Raw genomic sequence first — 20,056 nt, 5'->3', positions numbered from 1 at the left:
CTGGCTTCTTTTTGCTCAAGGCTAGCATTCTAACACTTGAGCCACAGTGCCACTTCTGGCCATTTTCTATATATGTGGTACTGAGGAATCAAACCCAGGGCTTCATGTATACGAGGCAAGTACTTTACCACTAGGCCATATCCCCAGCCCCTGTACAGTCCTTTTTATACACACTCACACACATACACAACTCTTCTTTTGCCCCCATCACCTAGCCAGTTCAGCCAAAACTGATGACAAACGAAGCAATGACACTGTGTTTTGGACTGTTCCTATCTGTTTCCTTTAGGAGTAGCAGAGTTAAGAGCCCTTTTCATTCCAATAGAATTAATGCACTTGACTCATCATGACAGCTTTGGTGAGGTCCTGTCCACTTGCTATGCCCGCAGCTACCACCTCAGACCAAGGCAGTCCTTTTAGAAACCAGCTCTCTTCTGGAAATACAAAGTTAAGTTTACTTCTTTTTCAAACGGAAACTTCCTTAACCACCAGTTAGGCATCCTGATCTGCAGGTCTCCCCCACCACTCCTAGACACCTAAAATTTCCTTCTCTTTCCCTTCCAGAACGAGAAAGATGTGTGACGTGGGGTCACACGTATCTGCACTGGAATGCTGCCCTCTGCGAGACCCTGGCCAGATGGAGCACTCTGATTTACTCTTGAAATAAGACAAAAAAAAAACAAACAAACTGCTGAAATGGCTTTGACTAAATGAAAATATGTAAGCCAAGTGCCATGGCTCTGACTGCGTAAGAGTGAGGAAGAAATATAACGAGGAGGAGCCTCCTCCTTTAGGCTGCTCAGGCCACTCTTCCAGCCCTTACCACCTCCTAAAGTATTCCTTCTCAAAATTTTTCCCATTGCGAGGACATGTACTGAGAAACAAGACAAAGCAATTAGGAAAATTACAGGCAGTGACAGGGGCTGACATCAGATGAAAGAGAAAGTAGGCATTAAGGGGGAAAAAAAGAACTGAGCAAAATGGGGAAAAGTTGAAGGAATTTTCATTAACCCACAAAGTAAAGGCCTTTAAAAACTGCCACAAGCTTGGTGCCAGTGGCTCATGCCTGTAATCCCAGCTAGTCAGGGGGCTGAGATTTGAAGGTTACAGCAGTGTGAAGCCAGCCTCGAAGGGCAAGTCTTTGAGTCTTTTATCTCCAATGAACCATCCCAAAGCCAAAAGTATAGATTTGGCTTTCCGATAGAGTCTGGAGCAAAAAAAAGCTAAGTAACAACGCCCAGGCCCTGAATTTAAGCACGAGCAGCAGCGCGCACGCGCACACACACACACATTGCAATGGGTCTGAGATGCTGCAACCAGCCACAATTTCACTCTCATAATCTCATGGGAGTGTCACATCCTATGAGCAGATCCCTGTATACAATGTAAAGGGCCTTGCATAGCCTGCAACCACATTTAAAGGTTAAAACTGTGCTGGGGCTTTACACAGACAATGTCTAAAAAATCCTACCTAGGATTCCCTCAGTAGTCTCACACACAGACACACAGCCTCCTGCAGAAGTCTATCCCAACAGCACCTGTTTCAGGCTGTGACAGTCAATCACCAAAGCAGAGTGAAAGCAGCAGGCACACTCTGCAGTGCGTGTCCTGCACTGCCTCTTCCTGGCACGCCCCTTCTCCCTGAGCCACTCTAGATTCACAAGTCCACACACTCTTGAGCCTTTTATATCACAGTGGAAAAGTTTTAAACGTCGAAGCAGAGGAAATCCAAGCCAGTCCTCCTCCTTTTCCTCAAATTTAACTTTCTCCCAGTTGCCATCTGGAATAGGTCACCACAACCTCATCTTAAAATAACTGGATGTGTGTGTGTGCACAGGTCTTTAAAGAGCTCACAACCCAATGAGTGCAAACATGTGAGCAACAACACAAAGCAGCCAACAGGAAGGGGAGAGAGAATTCCGAGAAGTGTTCTGTGTGGGTCAAGCAGGGGCCAAGGGCTGCATTGCAAAGCCCCTCTATCAATCCCTGTGGTACAACTCATAGGCAATTTCTACCCAGTTTTCGGGGAAGAGGACTTCTTTGAATTATTCTTATAAATTGGAAAGTGTAGTTTACATATACATTTAAAACAATGGTTCTCTATAGGAACAGGAATTTAACCCCATAAAGACACATGTCAACATCCAGAGACTGTGTGTGTGTGTGTGTGTGTGTGCGCACGCGCGTGCCAGTACTGGGGCTTGAACTCCAGGGCCTTGTGCTCTTACTTGGCTTTTTCCACTCAAGGGTAGTGCTCTACAGTTTAGTCATGCCTCTGCTTCTGGTGTTTTGCTAGTTAGTTGGAAATAAGAGTCTCAAGACTTTCCTGCTTGGGCTGGCTTTGAACAGGGATCCTCAGAACTCAGTCTCCTGAGTAGCTAGGATTATAGATGAGACCAGTACCTAGCTGGACAGTTTTTTTAAAAGAGAGTCATCACAAGAGATGCTACTGGCATCTTGTAGGTAGAAGACAGGAACACTACCGAACTCTTGCAATTCGCAGTACAATGAATTAGCTGGTCCAAAAGGTGAACAGAGCCCAAGCTCAGAAATCCTGAGCTAGGGGAAGGAACCCTGGGGAATTGACTTAGCTATCAGTATGATATAAAAATAAAATCCTGGAGCACAGGGCTGGGAATGTGGCTTAGCGGAAGAGTGCTTGCCTAGTATGCATGAAGCCCTGGGTTCACTTCCTCAGTACCACATAAACACAAAAAGCCAGAAGTGGCACTGTGGCTCAAGTGGTAGAGTGCTAGCCTTGAGCAAAAGGAAGCCAAGGACAGTGATTAGGCCCTGAGTTCAAGCCCCAGGACTGGAAAAACAAAACAAAACAAAACAAAATTCTGGAGCAAAAATGTGGTTTTATTCTTTCTTACAGAACTAAAACTAGTCATAATTGGTACCATAACCTCTCACCACAGGTGAAAATGTCCTCCACTTATATTGACTACTAACCATAAAAATTTCTTGGCCATCTTAGATGCTTAAAAACAAGCTATGCATGTTACTGTTCTAGAAGACAGACTACATAAAACCTAAAGGGCAAATATGACATGAAAATAATTTTCATATTCAAGTGGAAATTTTTCATAAACAAATCTTATCATCTAATACAACCTTTTGAGAAGTTTCTATGTCTACCTAGAATGATAAGAAACATTTGCAGGAGGTGCTAATTTACTCTGAAGAAAATATGTCCAAGATGACTTTCCCAAAACAAAGTAAGTTCAGGAAAAAAAAACATTACCCCACAACCTTAAATACTGAAAATAAGTTTGGTCTATTGGAAAATGTCACAAAGCTACAAAGTCAAAAGTCTCAGCAACCAAAAGGACTTCTAGAAGGATGAAATCACTGAAGGTGTGACTCAAGTGGTAGAGTACCTGCCTAGCAATCTCAAGGCCTTGAGTTCTAGCACCAGTACACTCCCTGAAAAAAGGGAGGGGGATGAAATCATCACTAGGCAACACCAAGTCAAAGATTCATGGGAAAAGAAAAACTGATAAAGCGGACTTCATCAGAATGTATAACTTTCATATTTTAAAAGATGTCATTTAAAATACCAAAAAGCCACAGATTTCTGAGGGGAAAAACATACATTTATAATAAACTTATAAGATGAAAAAAATTAACTGGGAAAAATGATTTGTACAGGCATTCCAAAGAAAAAGCTACGAATGGCCTACTACATATGAAATGATTCTCTGTATTATTAGTTAACAGGGCAATGCAAATCAAAACCACAAAGAAGCTGGGCCCCAATGGCTCATGTCTGTAATCCTAGCTACTCAGGAGGCTGAGATCAGATAATGTTGGTTCAAAGTCAGTCCAGGCAGGAAAGTCCTTAAGACTCTTCTCTACAATGAACTACCAAAGGCCAGAAGTGGAGCTATGGCTAAGTGGTAGAGTGCCAGCTTAGGTTTTTTTTAAAAAAAGCCAAGTGAGAGCATGAGGCCCTGAGTTCAAGCTTCAGTAATGACAAAAAAAAAAAAAAGATAAACACTTGGTAAAATGACTTTAACTGAATACAATTAAATATAAACAGTAGCAAGTGTTACTGGAATGACTCCTGAACACACTGCTGATGGGAACATAAAATGGTGCAGTCACTCTGGAAAATACTTTGGCAGTTATATTAAATGTTAAGCATATGATCCAAGAGGTCTACCCTAGGCATCTATAAAAAAGAAAAATGAAATTGTACAAGAATGTTCATGGGCTGGGGATATGGCCTAGTGGCAAGAGTGCCTGCCTCATATACCTGAGGCCCTGGGTTCGATTCCCCAGCACCACATATACAGAAAATGGCCAGAAGTGGCGCTGTGGCTCAAGTGGCAGAGTGCTAGCCTTGAGCAAAAAAGAAGCCAGGGACAGTGCTCAGGCCCTGAGTTCAAGCCCCAGGACTGGCAAAAAAAAAAAAAAAAAGGATGTTCATAACAGCATTATTCATAGTAAGTAGACACAACCCAAATGCCCATCAACAGCTGAAGGGAAGAACAGTCGGAACAAGCAAGACACAGAAGAGTATGTATTATACAATTCATTTATATAAACTGTTCAGAAAAGGCAAAACAGACAGAAAATACCATTAAGAGAGTAAGATTCATGGGTCTGAGCTGAAGGAATATGGAGCCCAGGTTTCCTTCTGAGTAAATCTTTTTTTTTTTTTTTTTTTGGCCAGTCCTGGGCCTTGGACTCAGGGCCTGAGCACTGTCCCTGGCTTCTTTTTGCTCAAGGCTAGCACTCTACCACTTGAGCCACAGCACTATGACTGGCCGTTTTCTATATATGTAGTGCTGGGGAATGGAACCCAGGGCTTCATGGATACGAGGCAAGCTCTCTTGCCACTAGCTCATATTCCTAGCCCCCAGGTTTCCTTCTGGAATGACAGGAATGTTGTAAACATCACACAGTAATAAGGGCAGCACAAATTAAATCTATCTATCAAAAATCAGTGAAACACACTGTTAAAACGGGTGGAAGCCAGATGACACTGTCTTCATTTTACTGATGACAGGGATGACTGGGGCAGTAGCTTCAGCATTTAGAACAATGGATGGCACATGTACAGATTTGTGGAATGACATTAGCTTGCTTAAAGTCAAACAGCTAAGGAGAGGACAGGACTCCGTGCTTAAGCCACCAATTTCTTTCCCCACAAAAACCTCAGCAGAGCTCAGAACGTCAGCTCTGTCCTAGCACCATCACCATGCTGCTCATTACCAAGTGACCACACATTTTCCTGCTTCGAGAGGCCTGATGTGGGTGCACGCTCTGTGGTACTTTCCACGTCCGTGTGGCATCAGCTTCAGGTTTACATGGAAAATTAAAACCTCAAATAGGTCACTTGTTGCTGAACCTAAGACATCATAAAGGCTCCCTCAGAGTTTCACAAGTGTCCTTGTGCGCTAACCTACGTCAATCTTGCCTTCTGAGGAAGTAATTACTAGAGATGTATTTAGTATCTGTACACAGGGCTCCAACATAATGTCACGTCCAGATTATCATTCTTGCCAAATTTAGAAAAATCCTCATACTTAAACCTTCTAAAAAATTATTGCATATCAGATGTCATTATTTATTGTCAATGGTCGATGAAGAATTTTCAGGGCAACAAGTTGTTTAAACCAAGTGACTACTAAATATTTTCTACATTTTCTTTTACCTTTTGCGGCACAAAAGCAAGTAGCAACACGGCTTAGAAACAAAAGTCTGAGTGTGGGCATGTTCTGAATCTTCCAAAATAATACTTTAGTCTTCGTATTGTAAGTGGTGTGGAGCCATGTGAAGGGGTATAGTTCCACTGCTATTCCTCCTACTATACCCCTCCCTGCACTTTACTGCAAGGACACTGTATAATTGTGATTCTATCATCAATATTTCAAAAATTAATCTAAGACTTCACAGAAAAAGTAAAATTCTCTACTTTACATGGAGGGAAACAAATAGGACACAGAGAAATTTTCACGGTTATTTAACTTACCACATTTCATCATCAAAGGCTCCAACAGCCACAAAAGACTAAATGTAAACTTATTTTGCAAGCTTTAGCAGAAAATTCTGCTGCGATTTTCCCTACCCTTAGGTAGTCACTGAATTGCCAAGAAATTAATCACATTTCTCATGCTCAGAAGAAATGAATATTGGCTCTCCAACTTTTTTCAGCTGAGCATAACATGGACATATTTTTAAGTCCCATTGGGTCTGGGGAGATAATGAATTTATATTTAAGTTCTCCATCCTCCTGAAGCAGGTGACTTAACCTCACCAGCTTAAGGAGAGAAAACTTAAAACCACAGTAAATCTGACATCACTTTTTTTTGGGGGGGGGGGTGGGCGGTAGTCCTGGGGTTAAACACAGGGTCTGGACACTGTCCCTGAGCTTTGTGCTCAAGGCTAGCAGTCTACTTGAGCCAGACCTCTACTTCTAGCTCCTTTTTGGTAGTTCATAGGAGATAACAGTCTCACAGACTTTGCTGCCAGGGATGGTTTCAGTGATCTTCAGATCTCAGCCTCCTGAGAAGCATCATAGTTAAAAACAAACTGAAGTTCCTCACTCCTATAATCAGCTGAAATCCAGGCTTCAATCTAATCATCTATTAAATCACTTAGTGATGGCAAATCTGGGCCCTAGGACAGCTCCCAATAGTCTGGTCTTTTTTTTTTTTTTTGCCAGTCCTGGGGCCTGGAGCACTGTCCCTGGCTTCTTTTTGCTCAAGGCTATCACTCTGCCACTTGAGTCACAGTGCCACTTCTGGCCATTTTCTGTATATGTGGTGCTGGGGAATTGAACCCAGGGCTTCATGTATATGAGGCAAGCATTCTTACCACTAGGCCATATTCCCAGCCCTAATAGTCTAGTCTTTCTTCCATCCATCAAAGAAAATAAAAACTTGGAAATAGATAATTGATTCAAAGGCAGACTTATCCTACCACAACAATGGTTAAACAAAATCTATTATTCCTAGAATAGACCAAGAGGCTCCACTCAAAAGACCGCTAGTTTTCAGAAAAATGCAAATTAGAAGAGTCAAGCTCTTATTCCTATTATGATGCTCAACTATGTTGACTAAGACTCTGAAATAAGTATGTTCTCTTTAGTAAGTTACTTTGGAACCTTCTGTAAGTATAAGAGTCTGACATACCTAGAAGCAACCTCTCAGTCTTGCAAAGAATCTAAGTACTGGGTGCTGGTAGCTTACACCTGTAATCCTAGTCACTCTAGAGGCTAGGATTGGAGGAATGAGCCAGTTTAAGCAGGGAAGTCTCCAATTAAGTCCAAAACAGAAGTAGAGCTCTGGCTCAAGCAGTACAGTCTAGCTGTAGACAAAGAAGTTCAAAGACACCACCCAGGCCCTGAATTCAAGCTCCAGGACTGGCACAAAAGGAAAGAAAAGAAAAGTCTGCAGGGACTAAAGCAATAATGTTAAGATACCTACATTTTTTTAAATTTTTTACGACACTTTTGAGGGCAGGAACAGTATCTTAGTCATCATTTTAACTGCAATAATTGGAACAAAGGCTAGTTTTATGTTTAACAAGTTTAACAACTCTCAGAATACACTTCTCTAGAATTAATGTAAAATGTTCATGAAAACTCATGCAAGATGGAGCCAGGCACAGTGGCTCAAGACTGTAATCCCAGCTAATCTAGAGAAGGAGAGTGAAAGGACTGTGATTTAAGGCTAGCCCAAGCATAAAGTTAGCAAGACTCCATTTCAACGAATAAAATGTATGGGTATGGTCACACATGTCTATCACACAATTAAAGTCTAGGCCAGCCCAGGCAAAAATTCAATATATGGTCAGTAAAAGATAAGTAAAAAGGGATGAGGGCATATGCCTGAGTAACAAGCACAAGACCAGAAATTCAAAATCCCAGTATTGCCCGTTCCTCCCAAAATGTGTGCATTTGTGTGTTGGAGAGAGCTCTGGAATACAGACACTTGCTCTCAAATGCTAGCACAAGCTCTTCAAGTATTTTGAACCTCCATTTCCTTTTAAAAGTCTATACTTTTAAGGAAGTAATGCCTCTTCTATCTGAGGTATGACATCAAATTTTGAGTGATAAGAACGTTTCTTCCTAAGTCCATGTATATATTCAATCACAGATCTCTACTAGTACTCATTTTAAAGGATATTTCTCACAAACTTGATTATGTGATTATGAATACTTGGTTAAAAGCAGGAAACTAGATCAGATGCTGAAGAGGAACTGGAGAACCCTACTATTTCCTCTTTGTGAAGCAAACTTTCCCCAAAGGTAGATTAGATTCAATCCAAAACTCATCCAAGGGCTGGGAATATGGCCTAGTGGCATGAGTGCTTGCCTTGTATACATGAAGCCCAGGGTTCGATTCCCCAGCACCACATACATAGAAAACGGCCAGAAGTGGCACTGTGACTCAAGTGGCGGAGTGCTAGCCCTGAGTCCAAGGCCCAAGACTGGCAAAAAATAAAATAAAAAAACCTCATCCAAGGTCTGGTAACATTGAACACCTGACAAGAGGTATTCATTGTGGTAGTCTCCATCTTTTATCCCCAAATTAAACACAATTGTTTAGTTAACTCAATCTTTAACTATGGTAAACAGTGAATGCTAAGTTAGTATAAACCATGTTTCCTTAAATAAGCTGCTCACCAACTGGCCTTATTTTCCACTTCAAAACATTAATACAATCACAAAGAAAAGGTCATCTAATTTGTAACAGACACAGAAATAAAATGGATTATTTTACAGGATTAACTTTATCTTCAGAAAATTTAACATGTTATAAAAAGCGTTACTATTTGCCAACTACAGATAATCAGCAATTCCAAGGCCGTGACCACTTTGCCAATTCTTATCTCTAAAGCTCATGTCAGAGCCTGGTATAGCAGCTGCATGGTAGCACACACATCTGTGGTTCCAACAATCAAGACTCTTATCTACATTTAACCCCCCAAAAGCTGGGAGCAGAGCTGTGGCTTAAGTGGGAGAGCACTAACCTTGGGGGGGAGGGGAAGCTTAGGGACAGTGTCCAGACCCTGAGTGCCCAGCCCCCAGGACTGGTAGCAGAAACAAGTACTGGAAAGAAACACACAGAAATATTAGTAGTATTTCTTTGGGTACTAAGATTACAACTAACATTTTCTTTTGTCCACACGCTAAATTTTACGTACTTGTTTGACAGTGATAAAGGATGGGAGAGCTTGAAATCTCAGCCCAGTGAGGTTGAGGTATGAGGATCAGTTTGAAGCCAATCCAGCAGGAAAGTCTACAAATGCTTATCTCCAAATAAGCACCAAAAAAACAGAAGTGGAGCTGTAGTTCAAGTGGTAGAGCACCAGCCTTGAGCAAAAAAGCTAAGGAACAGAGCCCAGGCTCTGAGTTCAAGCCCCACTACTGCCTAGTTAAGAAGGTAGGTGCTCTAATTAAATTTTTAACCTTTCTAAGTTATCATAAGTAATAAATCAGAATATCTGACAAGTATGTAAAAAAAAAGTATAGCTAGGTGCTGGTGGCTCATGCCTGTAATAATAGCTACTCAGGAGACTGAGATCTGAGGATTGTGGTTTGAAGCCAGGTTGGGCAGGAAAGACTGTGAGATTCTCATCTCTAATAAACTACTTTTAGAAAAAGGCCAAAGTGGAGCTGTGACTCAATTGGTAGAGAGCTAACCTTGAGCAAAAGCAGCTCAGGGACAGGAAAGAAGGCCCAGAATTCAAGCCCCAGGACTGGCACCAAAAAAGAAAGGAAAAAGAAAGAATTGTCTGGTGCCTTACACTTTACAAAGTACGTTCAAGCTGACAATGCCTGTCTGTTCACAGGCCTCATTAAGGATCAGGAAACTGAGAGGTAGAGATAATCTGCTTTAATAATAATGCTTACTATTCATTAGGTGCTTAATATGTGCCAACCTCTGGTTTAAGCATAATCATGTAAAAGTTACTCTCATTTTACAGATAGGAAGAAGACCCATGGGAACAAGTTAAGTGACTTTTCCACAACCACACAGCTAAGATCCATGGCTCTCGTTCAAAGCCATACATTTATAATTAGAAACCTTGAGTGGTGGCTCATGCCTGTAATCCTAGCTACTCGGGGAGGCTGAGATCTGAGGATCATGGTTCAATGCCAGCCAGGGCAGAAAAGTCTGTGACACACTTATGGCCAATTAACCAGCAAAAAGCCCTAAATGTGACTCAAGCACTGGCCTTGAGGAAAAAAAAAAAAAGGGGGAAGAAAGAAAGAAAAGAAAAAAACAACTAAGCAAGAACATAAACCCTGAATTCAAGCTCCACTACTAGCATGTATGCATTAACAAACAAAATAGAAGCAATTCGCTGTACATAATTCAAGTTTGCAATGTCTTTTAGAGACAGCACTAGCCTAGGAACCAGTCTCTGCACTCTTACACGTGTCCTTGACTTCGTTCGGGGGTTAGGAGTGTATCACAGCAGCAGAGCACTGGGCTTACTTAGCATGGGCAAGACAGCACCAAAAACAGAAAGAAAGAGAAAAAGAAACACGTTGGTCTGAATGTCACCCTGTGGATCCAGGGTCAATCACGGAAGGAGAGGCAGTGTTTACTCCGAGGGGAGAGACACAACTCGCAAGTCACAGACACTGCGCCTCCAAACCCCCATTTTCGGTCCCTCCAGTTGGCACAATTCTTAGGACACCTTCGGGTTCATCCTCCAGGGCTCCAGTCGGGGCTGGGCTGTCAGGGGTTAATCCCCCTTTACCCCCGAAAGGCTCGCAGAACGGGGCCAGGGCCAGCAGCCTAAGGAGCCCGAGCACCTCCACCCCGGCGCTCGGCGGGGGACAAGGCCCGGGAGAGGCCGCGGTTGCAGGGCAGCCACCCTCACTGCCTGAGGGGGGACCGGGGATATGGAGGTCGGCTCCGAGCGCCTCGCTACTCACGTTGGACCAGACGGTCCCCGGTGAAGGCAGAGGAGCAGCTGGTGACCAGCGCACAGGGGACGCCCGCGGCCATCGCTGCGCTGCGGGGCCGCTTCCGTCCGGGCACCGCTTCCGCCTTGGGCTGTACCACTTGCGCGGGCGTGCGGGGGGGGGTGGGGGGGAGGAGGAAAGCAGACCTGCGGGAGGTGCCTGCGCTGCACGCCGCCCGCTCCACGGTCCACCCTCTTCCGCTTCCGGGGTGGGGCAGGCCGAGAAGCGCGCGGCGTTGCCAAGGCGAAGAGCGCCCGCCCATCCAGGAGGTGTGGACACCGGGAGGCCACACCTCGCTTGCGAGGCGGCCCTTTCCCGCCCTCACCATGGCGCAAGGCACTGAAAACTACGACCCCATAGGAAACATCTTACTTCAGGTGGGAAACGGGCCTCCCGTTGGCCCTTCGAGCGAGGCCCCTCAGCGCTGGGACACAGCCTGGGCGCTCATTTGGGGCATTGCACCCGCCAGCTTTCGGCGCCTGGTCCAACCTGAGGAGCCTCCCCGGCTTCAGCCTCTCCAGGCCCATGCCCTGCTCCCCAAACCGCCCTTCTGCTGGTCGACCTCTCTCTGCCCTCTGCCTTACCTCAGGAAAAAAAAAATCAGACCTCACAGCACCACCTTAAATACATCCGGAAATCTGTCATCCTAACTCCTCAAGAGGCTGAGACCTCAGGTTCGAGGTTCAAAGCCAGCCCGGGCAGGAAAGTCCTGTGAGACTCTTATCTCCAATGAGCTTCAAGGACCTGAGTTCAAGCACAAGGATGGGTATATATATGCGTGCAGACACACACACTTAGAAGACAGGTACCATTGGCTCAGGCCTGTATTCTCCTAGTATTCAGGAGGTTGAGATCTGAAATATCGAGGTTCAGAGCCAGCTTGGGCACACTCTTAGGTCCAATTAACCATCAAAAGTAGGAACTGGAGCTGTGACTCAAGTGGTAAAGCACTAACCTTAAGCACAAAAACTCAGGAATAGTGCCTAGGCCTGGAAATAATATCCCAGGATATAATCTCCCTACACACACACACAAAATAAAAAATATATATTTAGAAACTTTCGGCCAATGACTTGGGAGACTGGAAAAGAAGCAAGGAGGTGATAAATTTGAGGGAAAATTGAAATGTGTCAATTCTTTTTTCTTAGCACCTCAAATTTTTTAATGCTTTATTTGGGAACATACACTGAGGAAAAATGTATTAAAGCTCATTTGAATTGCAAATTAACATTTTAAATATGGAAATGTAAACTAAAAACTCATTAATTTTTTTAAATTCCTAATCTGGGCTGGGAATATGGCTTAGTGGTAGAGTACTTGACTTACATGCATGAAGCACCCTGAGTTCAGTTCCTCAGCACCACATATATAGAAAAAGCCTGAAGTGGTGCTGTGGTTCAGTTGGTAGAGAGTTAGTCTTGAGCAAAAAGAATCCAGGAACAGTGCTCAGGCCCTGAGTCCAAGCCTCAGGACTGGCAAAAATAAATGAATGAATGAATAAATAAGTAAGTAAAATCCTAATCTGAGGGAGAAAAATATAGTTACAACCTGTTAGTTCCAGTTCCAGGTTGTTGGTATGGGGAGGGTTGTGATTGAGGTTGATTGTCTTTACCATTATTTAGCATAGGATTGAGCCATAAAGATCCTGCATGACTGGATAGCAATGTACTCATTTAGTCTCCTATAATTCATGCTATGTTCGACAATGAGTAAGTCTGGACTAATAGCACTATGTAGAAACTCTTGTTAGTCGTGGGCTTGAACTCAGCCTGTGCATTGTGCCTGAGCTTTTTTGCTTAAGGCTGGTGCTTTACCACTTTGCACTACAGCCCCACTTCCAGTTTTCTGGTGGTTAACTGGAGATAAAAATCTCACGAACTGGGCTAGGGATATGGCCTAGTGGCAAGAGTGCTTGCCTCCTATACATGAGGCCTTGGCTTCAATTCCCCAGCACCACATATACAGAAAATGGCCAGAAGTGGCGCTGTGGCTCAAGTGGCAGAGTGCTAGCGTTGAGCAAAAAGAAGCCAGGGACAGTGCTCAGGCCCTGAGTCCAAGCCCCAGGACTTGCCAAAAAAAAAAAAAAAAAAAAATCTCATGAACTTTCTTGCCCTGGTTGACTTTGAACTGCAATTCTCAGATCTCAGCCTCCTAAGTAGCTAGGACTACAGGTGTCAGCCACCAGTGCCTAGTGAAACACTTTAAAAAAAAAAATGATAGAAATTAATAGGAAAAGTGGCATTTTGAGAGTGTGTCTAAAACAATTTAGAGAAATTGCTGTGTGTGTGTGTGTGTGTGTGTGTGTGTGTGTGTGTGTGTGTGTGTGTGTGCTGGATCTTGAAATTATTGCTTTTCTTGCTCAAGGTTGGTGCTCTGCCACATGAGCCACAGTGCCACTTCTGGCCTTTGGTGGTTAATTGGAGATAAGAGTCTCAGAGCTTCTCTTGCCTGGCCTGGCTTGGAACCTTGATCCTCAGATCTCAGTCTCCTGAGAAGCTAGGATGCCAGACACTTGATACTTGGTAAAAATATTTCAATACAAGTAATCATTGCCCTAACCATAAAAACCCTTTGTGAGTCTTATAAAAACACATGCCTTAAATGTTTGGATTTTCTAGATAGTTCTGATGGTGAGGATCATAACCCACTGTCAGATCATGTGCCAAAGTCCACATTTTTATTTTGGGTCTAGAAAATATGGCTTTCTTCTCCACAGAGAGAGCTCTCCAGGCATCATGCTACTAACCACTTAACTTCTTCTACTTTTAAGTCTTTTTAGCTGGATGGAACTTTCCTCAACTAATCAGAATAGTGAAGGTTCATTATCTAATGACAATCATTATAATAATAATAGTAGCTAACATTTGAGTGCTAGTCACTGTTCTGAGAGCTCTGGAAAGTCATTACATCCTACCTGGGCCCTGGTGGCTCACTCCTATTACCCTGGCTACTCAGGAGGCTGAGATTGGAGGATCACAATTAGATGCCAGCCTAGGCAGGAAAGTCCCTGAGACTCTTATCTACAATTAATCAGCAAAACAAAACAAAACCAGAAATGGAGGCATGGCTCAAATGGTAGACCACTAGCCCTGATTGAAAAAGCCAAGTAAGAGAAGGAAGCTCTGAGTTCAAGTTGTACCAGCACAAAAAAAATGGGGGGGGAAAAGTCCCAGAAAATCCTAACAATTCTACATGTTAATGTTAGTATTAGGTGTACATATACAGGAGAATGTACAAAGAGGTAAAGTAACTTACCCAAGGTGATACGTTTAGTATATATTGATTCTTAAATAGATTATAACATGTTTGTAAAATGATCTTTTTTATTAGTAAACTTTGATGCCTCACTAAAAATAATGTAACATGATTGCTTTAACAAATGGTTGCTTAAATATATGCTTATATAACAAAAGTCACAGGGTCTTGCAATCAAAATTGCTTTTTAATTATATTTTAAAAGTCCAGCAATTATTTGGACTAGAAATAGGGAAGTGAATTTACATTTGTGTAACCTGAGAGGAGTATACAATACAACAATAAATGCAGTTCAAGATAACTTGAAATGATGAGAATGACTTAGCCAAACTCTTTCCTTCAAAAGAGATGAATAAAATAGAATTTTACACTGAGTCTTACTATATGGAGTTCGATTTCATGACTCGTAAATTCTAGAGCAAATCTTGGCTGTATTAAACCTTTCAAGGGCTTCTTATTAGGTAGGTCTGTCCCTTGACTGTCAAAATAACCATCTTTGTCTAAGTAGAAAGCAATGTGTTTGATGATCACAGAGATAATGGGTGACAGGTCACAGTTCAATATGGTAGATTGGTCCTGTTTGAGAAGAAGAGAGATTAAGAAGTTGATCTCATTTCCTACCAAGTCTGGTGTAGCATTTTGTATAGTGCTTGTCGGTGATGCAATTATACAAACAGATGGGTGGTTATTAAGAGGGGAGGAGAAAATATCTGGCAGGAAAAGTAAAAGGCGCTTGAGAAAGATTAAGGGAGCAATTTCATTCAATGAATCTTTAGTGAGTATCAGTTATGTGCAAGGAGTTTGATTAGGTTTTTCAATCAGGAGAGAAAGATTAAACATTTGTCCAATACCATGCTATATGGCTAGTACTGTACAAGCAATTTACATGCCATTTAACATGCCATTTTATTCTTGCCACTCTTCTGTAGCTGTTACTTATCTCCATTTTACAGACAGAACACTAAGTGTTTAAGAGGCTAGGTAACTTTTTCACATTTAGTTTCTTAAGAAAAAGATTCTGGCTTATATATGTCTAGAAACAAAGTCTGCATTGATTCCTTCTTTCTTTCTTTCTTTCTTTCTTTTTTTGTCAGTCACCGGGCTTGAACTCAGGTCCTGAGTGCTGTCCCTAAGCTTTTTCACTCAAGGCTAGTGCTCTACCACTTTTCAGCCACAGCACCACTTCCAGTTTTCTAGTGGAAAATTGAGGATAAGAGTCTGTCCGACTTTCCTGCCTAGGCTTGCTTTGAGCCACGATCCTCAGATCTCAGCCTCCTGAATAGCTAGGATTAGAGGTGTGAGCCACCAGTGCCCAGATGATTCATTCATATATATCCTGAATTTTAAGGAGTAGGATAATTATTTTCTCTCTCTCTGTGTCTCTCTCTCTGTGTGTCTCTGTCTCTGTCTCTCTCTCAACAAAGAAACTAGAACCAGGCACTGATGACTCATGCTTATAATCGTAGTTACTCAGGAGGCTGAGATCTGAGGATCATAGTTTAAAACCAGCACTGGTAGACAAATCTTCTAGATTCTTATCCTCAATTAACCAGTAAAAAGCTGTAAATAGAGGTGTGGCTCAAGTGGTAAAGTGTTAGCCTTGACTGAAAAAGCTAAGTAATAGCACGAGGCCCAGAGTTCAAACACACACACACACACACACACACACACACACACACACACACACACGCACACACTCTAGAAATTATAATTCAGAAAAATGTAGCAACAAATATGGAAATCATTTAACTAGTGTTGGAGCTAAGAATTATGTTTTCATCAGATTTTATTTTGTTTTATTTGTGTGTGTACTGGGATTTGAACTCAGGGTTAAGGTGCTGTCCTTTAGCCTCCTTGCTCAAGACTGGCACTCTATTTGATCCACAACTCCACTTCCATTTCAGCAGATTTTATTGAGTTCTTACTATGTGACAGTAATGCCTATTATATATGATCTTGAAACTCTATTGTTATTTGCACAAGACAGACAAAAACACAAACTTTTGACACCTTGATGAGTAATTTATTCCAGTTTTACTCCCTTGGGCAGTAACAGACATAATCGCAGAAAGATATGGAGCTGCAAATACTAGAAAGAAAATTCATTTAGAGAAAGAACTTCCCACCTCCCCAGCAAAGATTAGGAGCCTAGAAAGCCTTTGCCCTTCAACTGTCTCTTTGTACTGCTCAAATGTTTTCAAACAATAGATAGTAAATCAATTTGTAGCAATAATTTGGACAAATCAATTGAAAGAAGCGTATCTTCATCCTTGGTTTTACAAGGAAATAGTAGGTATCTTCAGACACCAATCTGTGAGCCCTGAAGGCTTTACATGACAATTTGTGCTGAGTACAAATGACCAGATGTGTCTGCCAGACTGTGTTGCCCATCAGTGAAAAGATGCAAATTCTGATCTTTTGAATACAGTGCTTGGCTCTGTAGGAATATCCCTCAGTAATCAATAACATGGGCTGGATCAATATGTGAGTCCAGTTATACTAACAGAGAAAAGGTACCCATTTCAAAATGCCTTCAGCAACCCAGCCTGCAGATTGTTATTGGTGTGACTGTTGCTGAAACAGGTGTTGGGTTCATAGATTTGCATAACAAAATGTTTTTCTTGTGGCAGCAGCCCATACAATAATTGGTGCCATCTGTATTTATCTGAAGTTTGGTTGCTAACATGAAAATCTTGTGCCTGGTAGTTTCATATTGCCCATTGGATTCTGAGAGTACCTGAGACTGAAGTGAAGTTTAGCATTCCCAAGGAAAATACTCATTGAAGGAAACTGTTAAAGTAATACTATGTTGTTATTCCTTCATGGATTGTTTTCATTGCTCATTACGTGAAATAAAACCAAAGCTTCAGAGCTTCTTCTTTAGCTCAGTGAATGAGGCCATCAGGGACAGAAAACCAGCATATCCTGGTAGCACCTTAACTATAAGTAGTACTCTGTGTGTGTGTGTGTGTGTGTGTGTGTGTGCGCGCGCGTGCGTATATGTGTGTTCTAGTACTAGGCCTTGAATTCAGGTTCTAAGAGGTGCTTCTTAGCTTTTTTGCTAAAGGCGAGTGTCCCACCACTTCAGCCACAGCTTAATTTCTGACATTTGTTGTTGTGGTGGTGGTTTAACTGGAAATGAGTATCACAGATTTGCCTTCCTAGGCTGGCCTCAAACTGGGATCCTTGGATCGAAGTCTCCTGAGTAGTAGGTTTATTGGTGTGAGCTACTTATAGTTCTTGAAAAACTAGCTCTACTCAACCCTTCCTACTGGAAGTTTTCCATTTTGTTACTTTAACCAATCTGTAGAACTTAAAGTCTGGTACAAATTTATCATCTCTGGCTCAATTGCTTTACTGGTTGAGATTGCAGATGCCATTTCAGTTGTAGTTTTATCCTCTATTTCTAATAGAAAGGGAAATTGTATGAAAACTTTTATTCTTCAAAATCTGAAAAACAATTAAGGAATATTCAAAACAGACTGTCCTAGAATCCCCGATGTGATCCTATCCTTTTCAGCAAATATCATAGAATCATCTTTATGACCCCCCCAAACTCAAGCGTATTACAGATCTGTAAGATGTACTCTAGGTGTGTTCTGACAACATTTTATATGTTTGAATAGATCCATGAAGACCTCCATCAATTAAAGGAAAAATTATCCAGATACCCAACTGATGGGAAAACACAAGCTCTAGACATTCAAAATCTTGAAACAGCCATCCGAAGGACTGAAAAAGGGATAAAAGTAAGTAGAATTTTGGGATAATAAATAAAATATCAGAAATCAACAATGAAACCTTTAGAAGAAGCAACTTGTGGTTCTCATAGGACTTAAGTCATTTTGTAGTAGAGGTGAATTGAGTTGAAACTCCTTTAGTCTTTTTTTATGGTAATGACTGATATAAACTGACTGAATTACACTTTTTTTTTTTTTTTTTTTTTTTGCCAGTCCTGGGCCTTGGACTCAGGGCCTGAGCACTGTCCCTGGCTTCTTCCCGCTCAAGGCTAGCACTCTGCCACTTGAGCCACAGCGCCGCTTCTGGCCGTTTTCTGTATATGTGGTGCTGGGGAATCGAACCTAGGGCCTCGTGTATCCGAGGCAGGCACTCTTGCCGCTAGGCTATATCCCCAGCCCTGAATTACACATTTTATTCCACCAAAAAATTAAAGAGAAGAAATGCAATATTCTGCAGTAGTACTTCTAACATGTGGTTTCATTAAAAATAACTTTAAGAGTTTAAAATATAATCACTATGAATCCAACAATATGCCTGACCCCCCACCCCACAAAAGCTTCATACCAATGTGATGCAGATCTATTGTGAGTTATAGCAATTCTAAAAAATAAAAGAGTTGACTTTTCCTAATAGTTTAAGTATTTTGAGCTATTTGTGTTTCTTTTTTCTTTTTCTTTTTCTTTTTTTGGTAGTACTAGAATAAAGCAGGTAAAAGTAAAGAAATATTTCAATCTGGTGATAAAGCAGTTAGAGACTTCATCAAGCAATGATAATATTCATTTATGAAAGCAGTAGGTATTAGCTAATGGGGTTCGTCTTCAAATAAGGTTCATTTCCATCTTCTATACTTTGATTCTTAGATTATCAGTGTGTCCGCTTGGGCTTCAGATTTGCACTCTGCTATGTAGTCAGCCTCATGGCTCATCTCCTGAGACTGCAAGAAATGAGGAGTATTTTCAGTCTCATCAGACTAGCATGTCATTGTCCTGTGTTACCTGAGTGTGAGAAGACTAGAACTATCAGGAACATCTGAGTTGGCCACTTTATCTCAAGGTCAAATGATACAGGATGCACCTGGTGATGCACACCTCTAATCCTAGCTACTCAGGAGACAGAGATGCTCTCGTATCCCAATTCAAAGTCAGCTCAAGCAGAAAAGTCTATCTCTAATAAACTAGCAAAAATCTGGAAGTAGACCTGTGGATCAAGTAGTAGAGTGCCAACCTTGAGTGAAAAAGGGAAGGAACAGTGCCCAGATTCTGAGTTCAAACTTCAGGACCAGCACAAACTATGATAAATGAAATAAAATAAAGGTCAAATGACTGCAAGTACATGATTGCATGTCTGTCATGCCTGGGAGATTGACCTGGTTATGCCATAGACTGACCATTATTTGCAGTTTTATTTGTGAAGAACGCTACAGGTTATTCAAACTTTGAGTCTTGGTTGTTTATTATGCTTTTTGGGATAGTTGAAGTAATTTGGCCTTAGGCATGTGGGTTTTTTTTTCTTAATTACATGATTCAGAGTGTTAATCTAATGAAACAAATTAACTGAGTATCTTAAGTCCACCATAGTGGCCTAAACTTTGACTTTCATTAACAGATGCATATTGACAAGTATTTAGACGTTGTTAACCATCATATGTCACTGACTCCTTTGGATGCAAACATGTATACTCCTATGGTTTCCAAAGGGTAAGTAAAATAGACAATTTAGACTTCAAAGGTAAGCAAAGAATGAAGTCCTGAGTTCAAGCTATAGGCACACACACACACACACAAATTGCTAGACTCCTAAAGAAATACAAAAATAAACACTTTTCTCTCAAATGATAACTATAAATAGGCAACATTTTTCTTGGCTTTGTTCACATTCATTCTACCAATTTCAGTACAAGTTTTACATGAAACCATTAATGGCAGAATTTAGACTTAAATGAGGTTCACTGGGGATTACTTCCATTGAATTGTAATGATTGCCATCACAGTCATTTCAGGGTCCTAGATTTTGGTGTTTCTTGTTTTTTTGTTTTTTGTTTTTTGTTTTTGTTAGTTTTAGTGAAAGGTATTTGTAACTCGGCTCCTAAAGAAACCTTTTAATGCAGATGTGTGTGTACACTAT

General features: G+C 41.6%; 2 protein-coding genes across 4 annotated transcripts in view; one reads left to right on the top strand and one right to left on the bottom strand.

Moving 5' to 3' along the window:
• Positions 1–11,040, bottom strand: part of Aagab (alpha and gamma adaptin binding protein) — a 37,615-nt gene extending 26,575 nt beyond the window's left edge. For all 3 annotated transcript variants that reach the window (XM_048332047.1, XM_048332049.1, XM_048332048.1), the window contains exon 1: positions 10,907–11,040. In XM_048332047.1, coding sequence (XP_048188004.1) covers positions 10,907–10,979 — 73 coding nt within the window. In that variant the 5' untranslated portion in view covers positions 10,980–11,040. The remainder of the gene's footprint in view (positions 1–10,906) is intronic.
• A 222-nt stretch (positions 11,041–11,262) lies between these two features.
• Positions 11,263–20,056, top strand: part of LOC125340428 (IQ domain-containing protein H-like) — a 33,578-nt gene continuing 24,784 nt past the window's right edge. The window contains exons 1-3 of the mRNA XM_048332050.1: positions 11,263–11,313; positions 17,818–17,940; positions 19,538–19,629. Of these exons, the coding sequence (XP_048188007.1) occupies positions 11,263–11,313; positions 17,818–17,940; positions 19,538–19,629 (266 nt within the window). The remainder of the gene's footprint in view (positions 11,314–17,817; positions 17,941–19,537; positions 19,630–20,056) is intronic.

Source organism: Perognathus longimembris, chromosome 23 (genome assembly GCF_023159225.1).
Source record: "Perognathus longimembris pacificus isolate PPM17 chromosome 23, ASM2315922v1, whole genome shotgun sequence".
In the NCBI taxonomy this organism is placed as follows: Eukaryota; Metazoa; Chordata; class Mammalia; order Rodentia; family Heteromyidae; genus Perognathus; species Perognathus longimembris.
The sequence above is the reverse complement of the archived record's forward strand: the minus strand, read 5'-3'. Positions and strand labels throughout refer to the sequence as shown.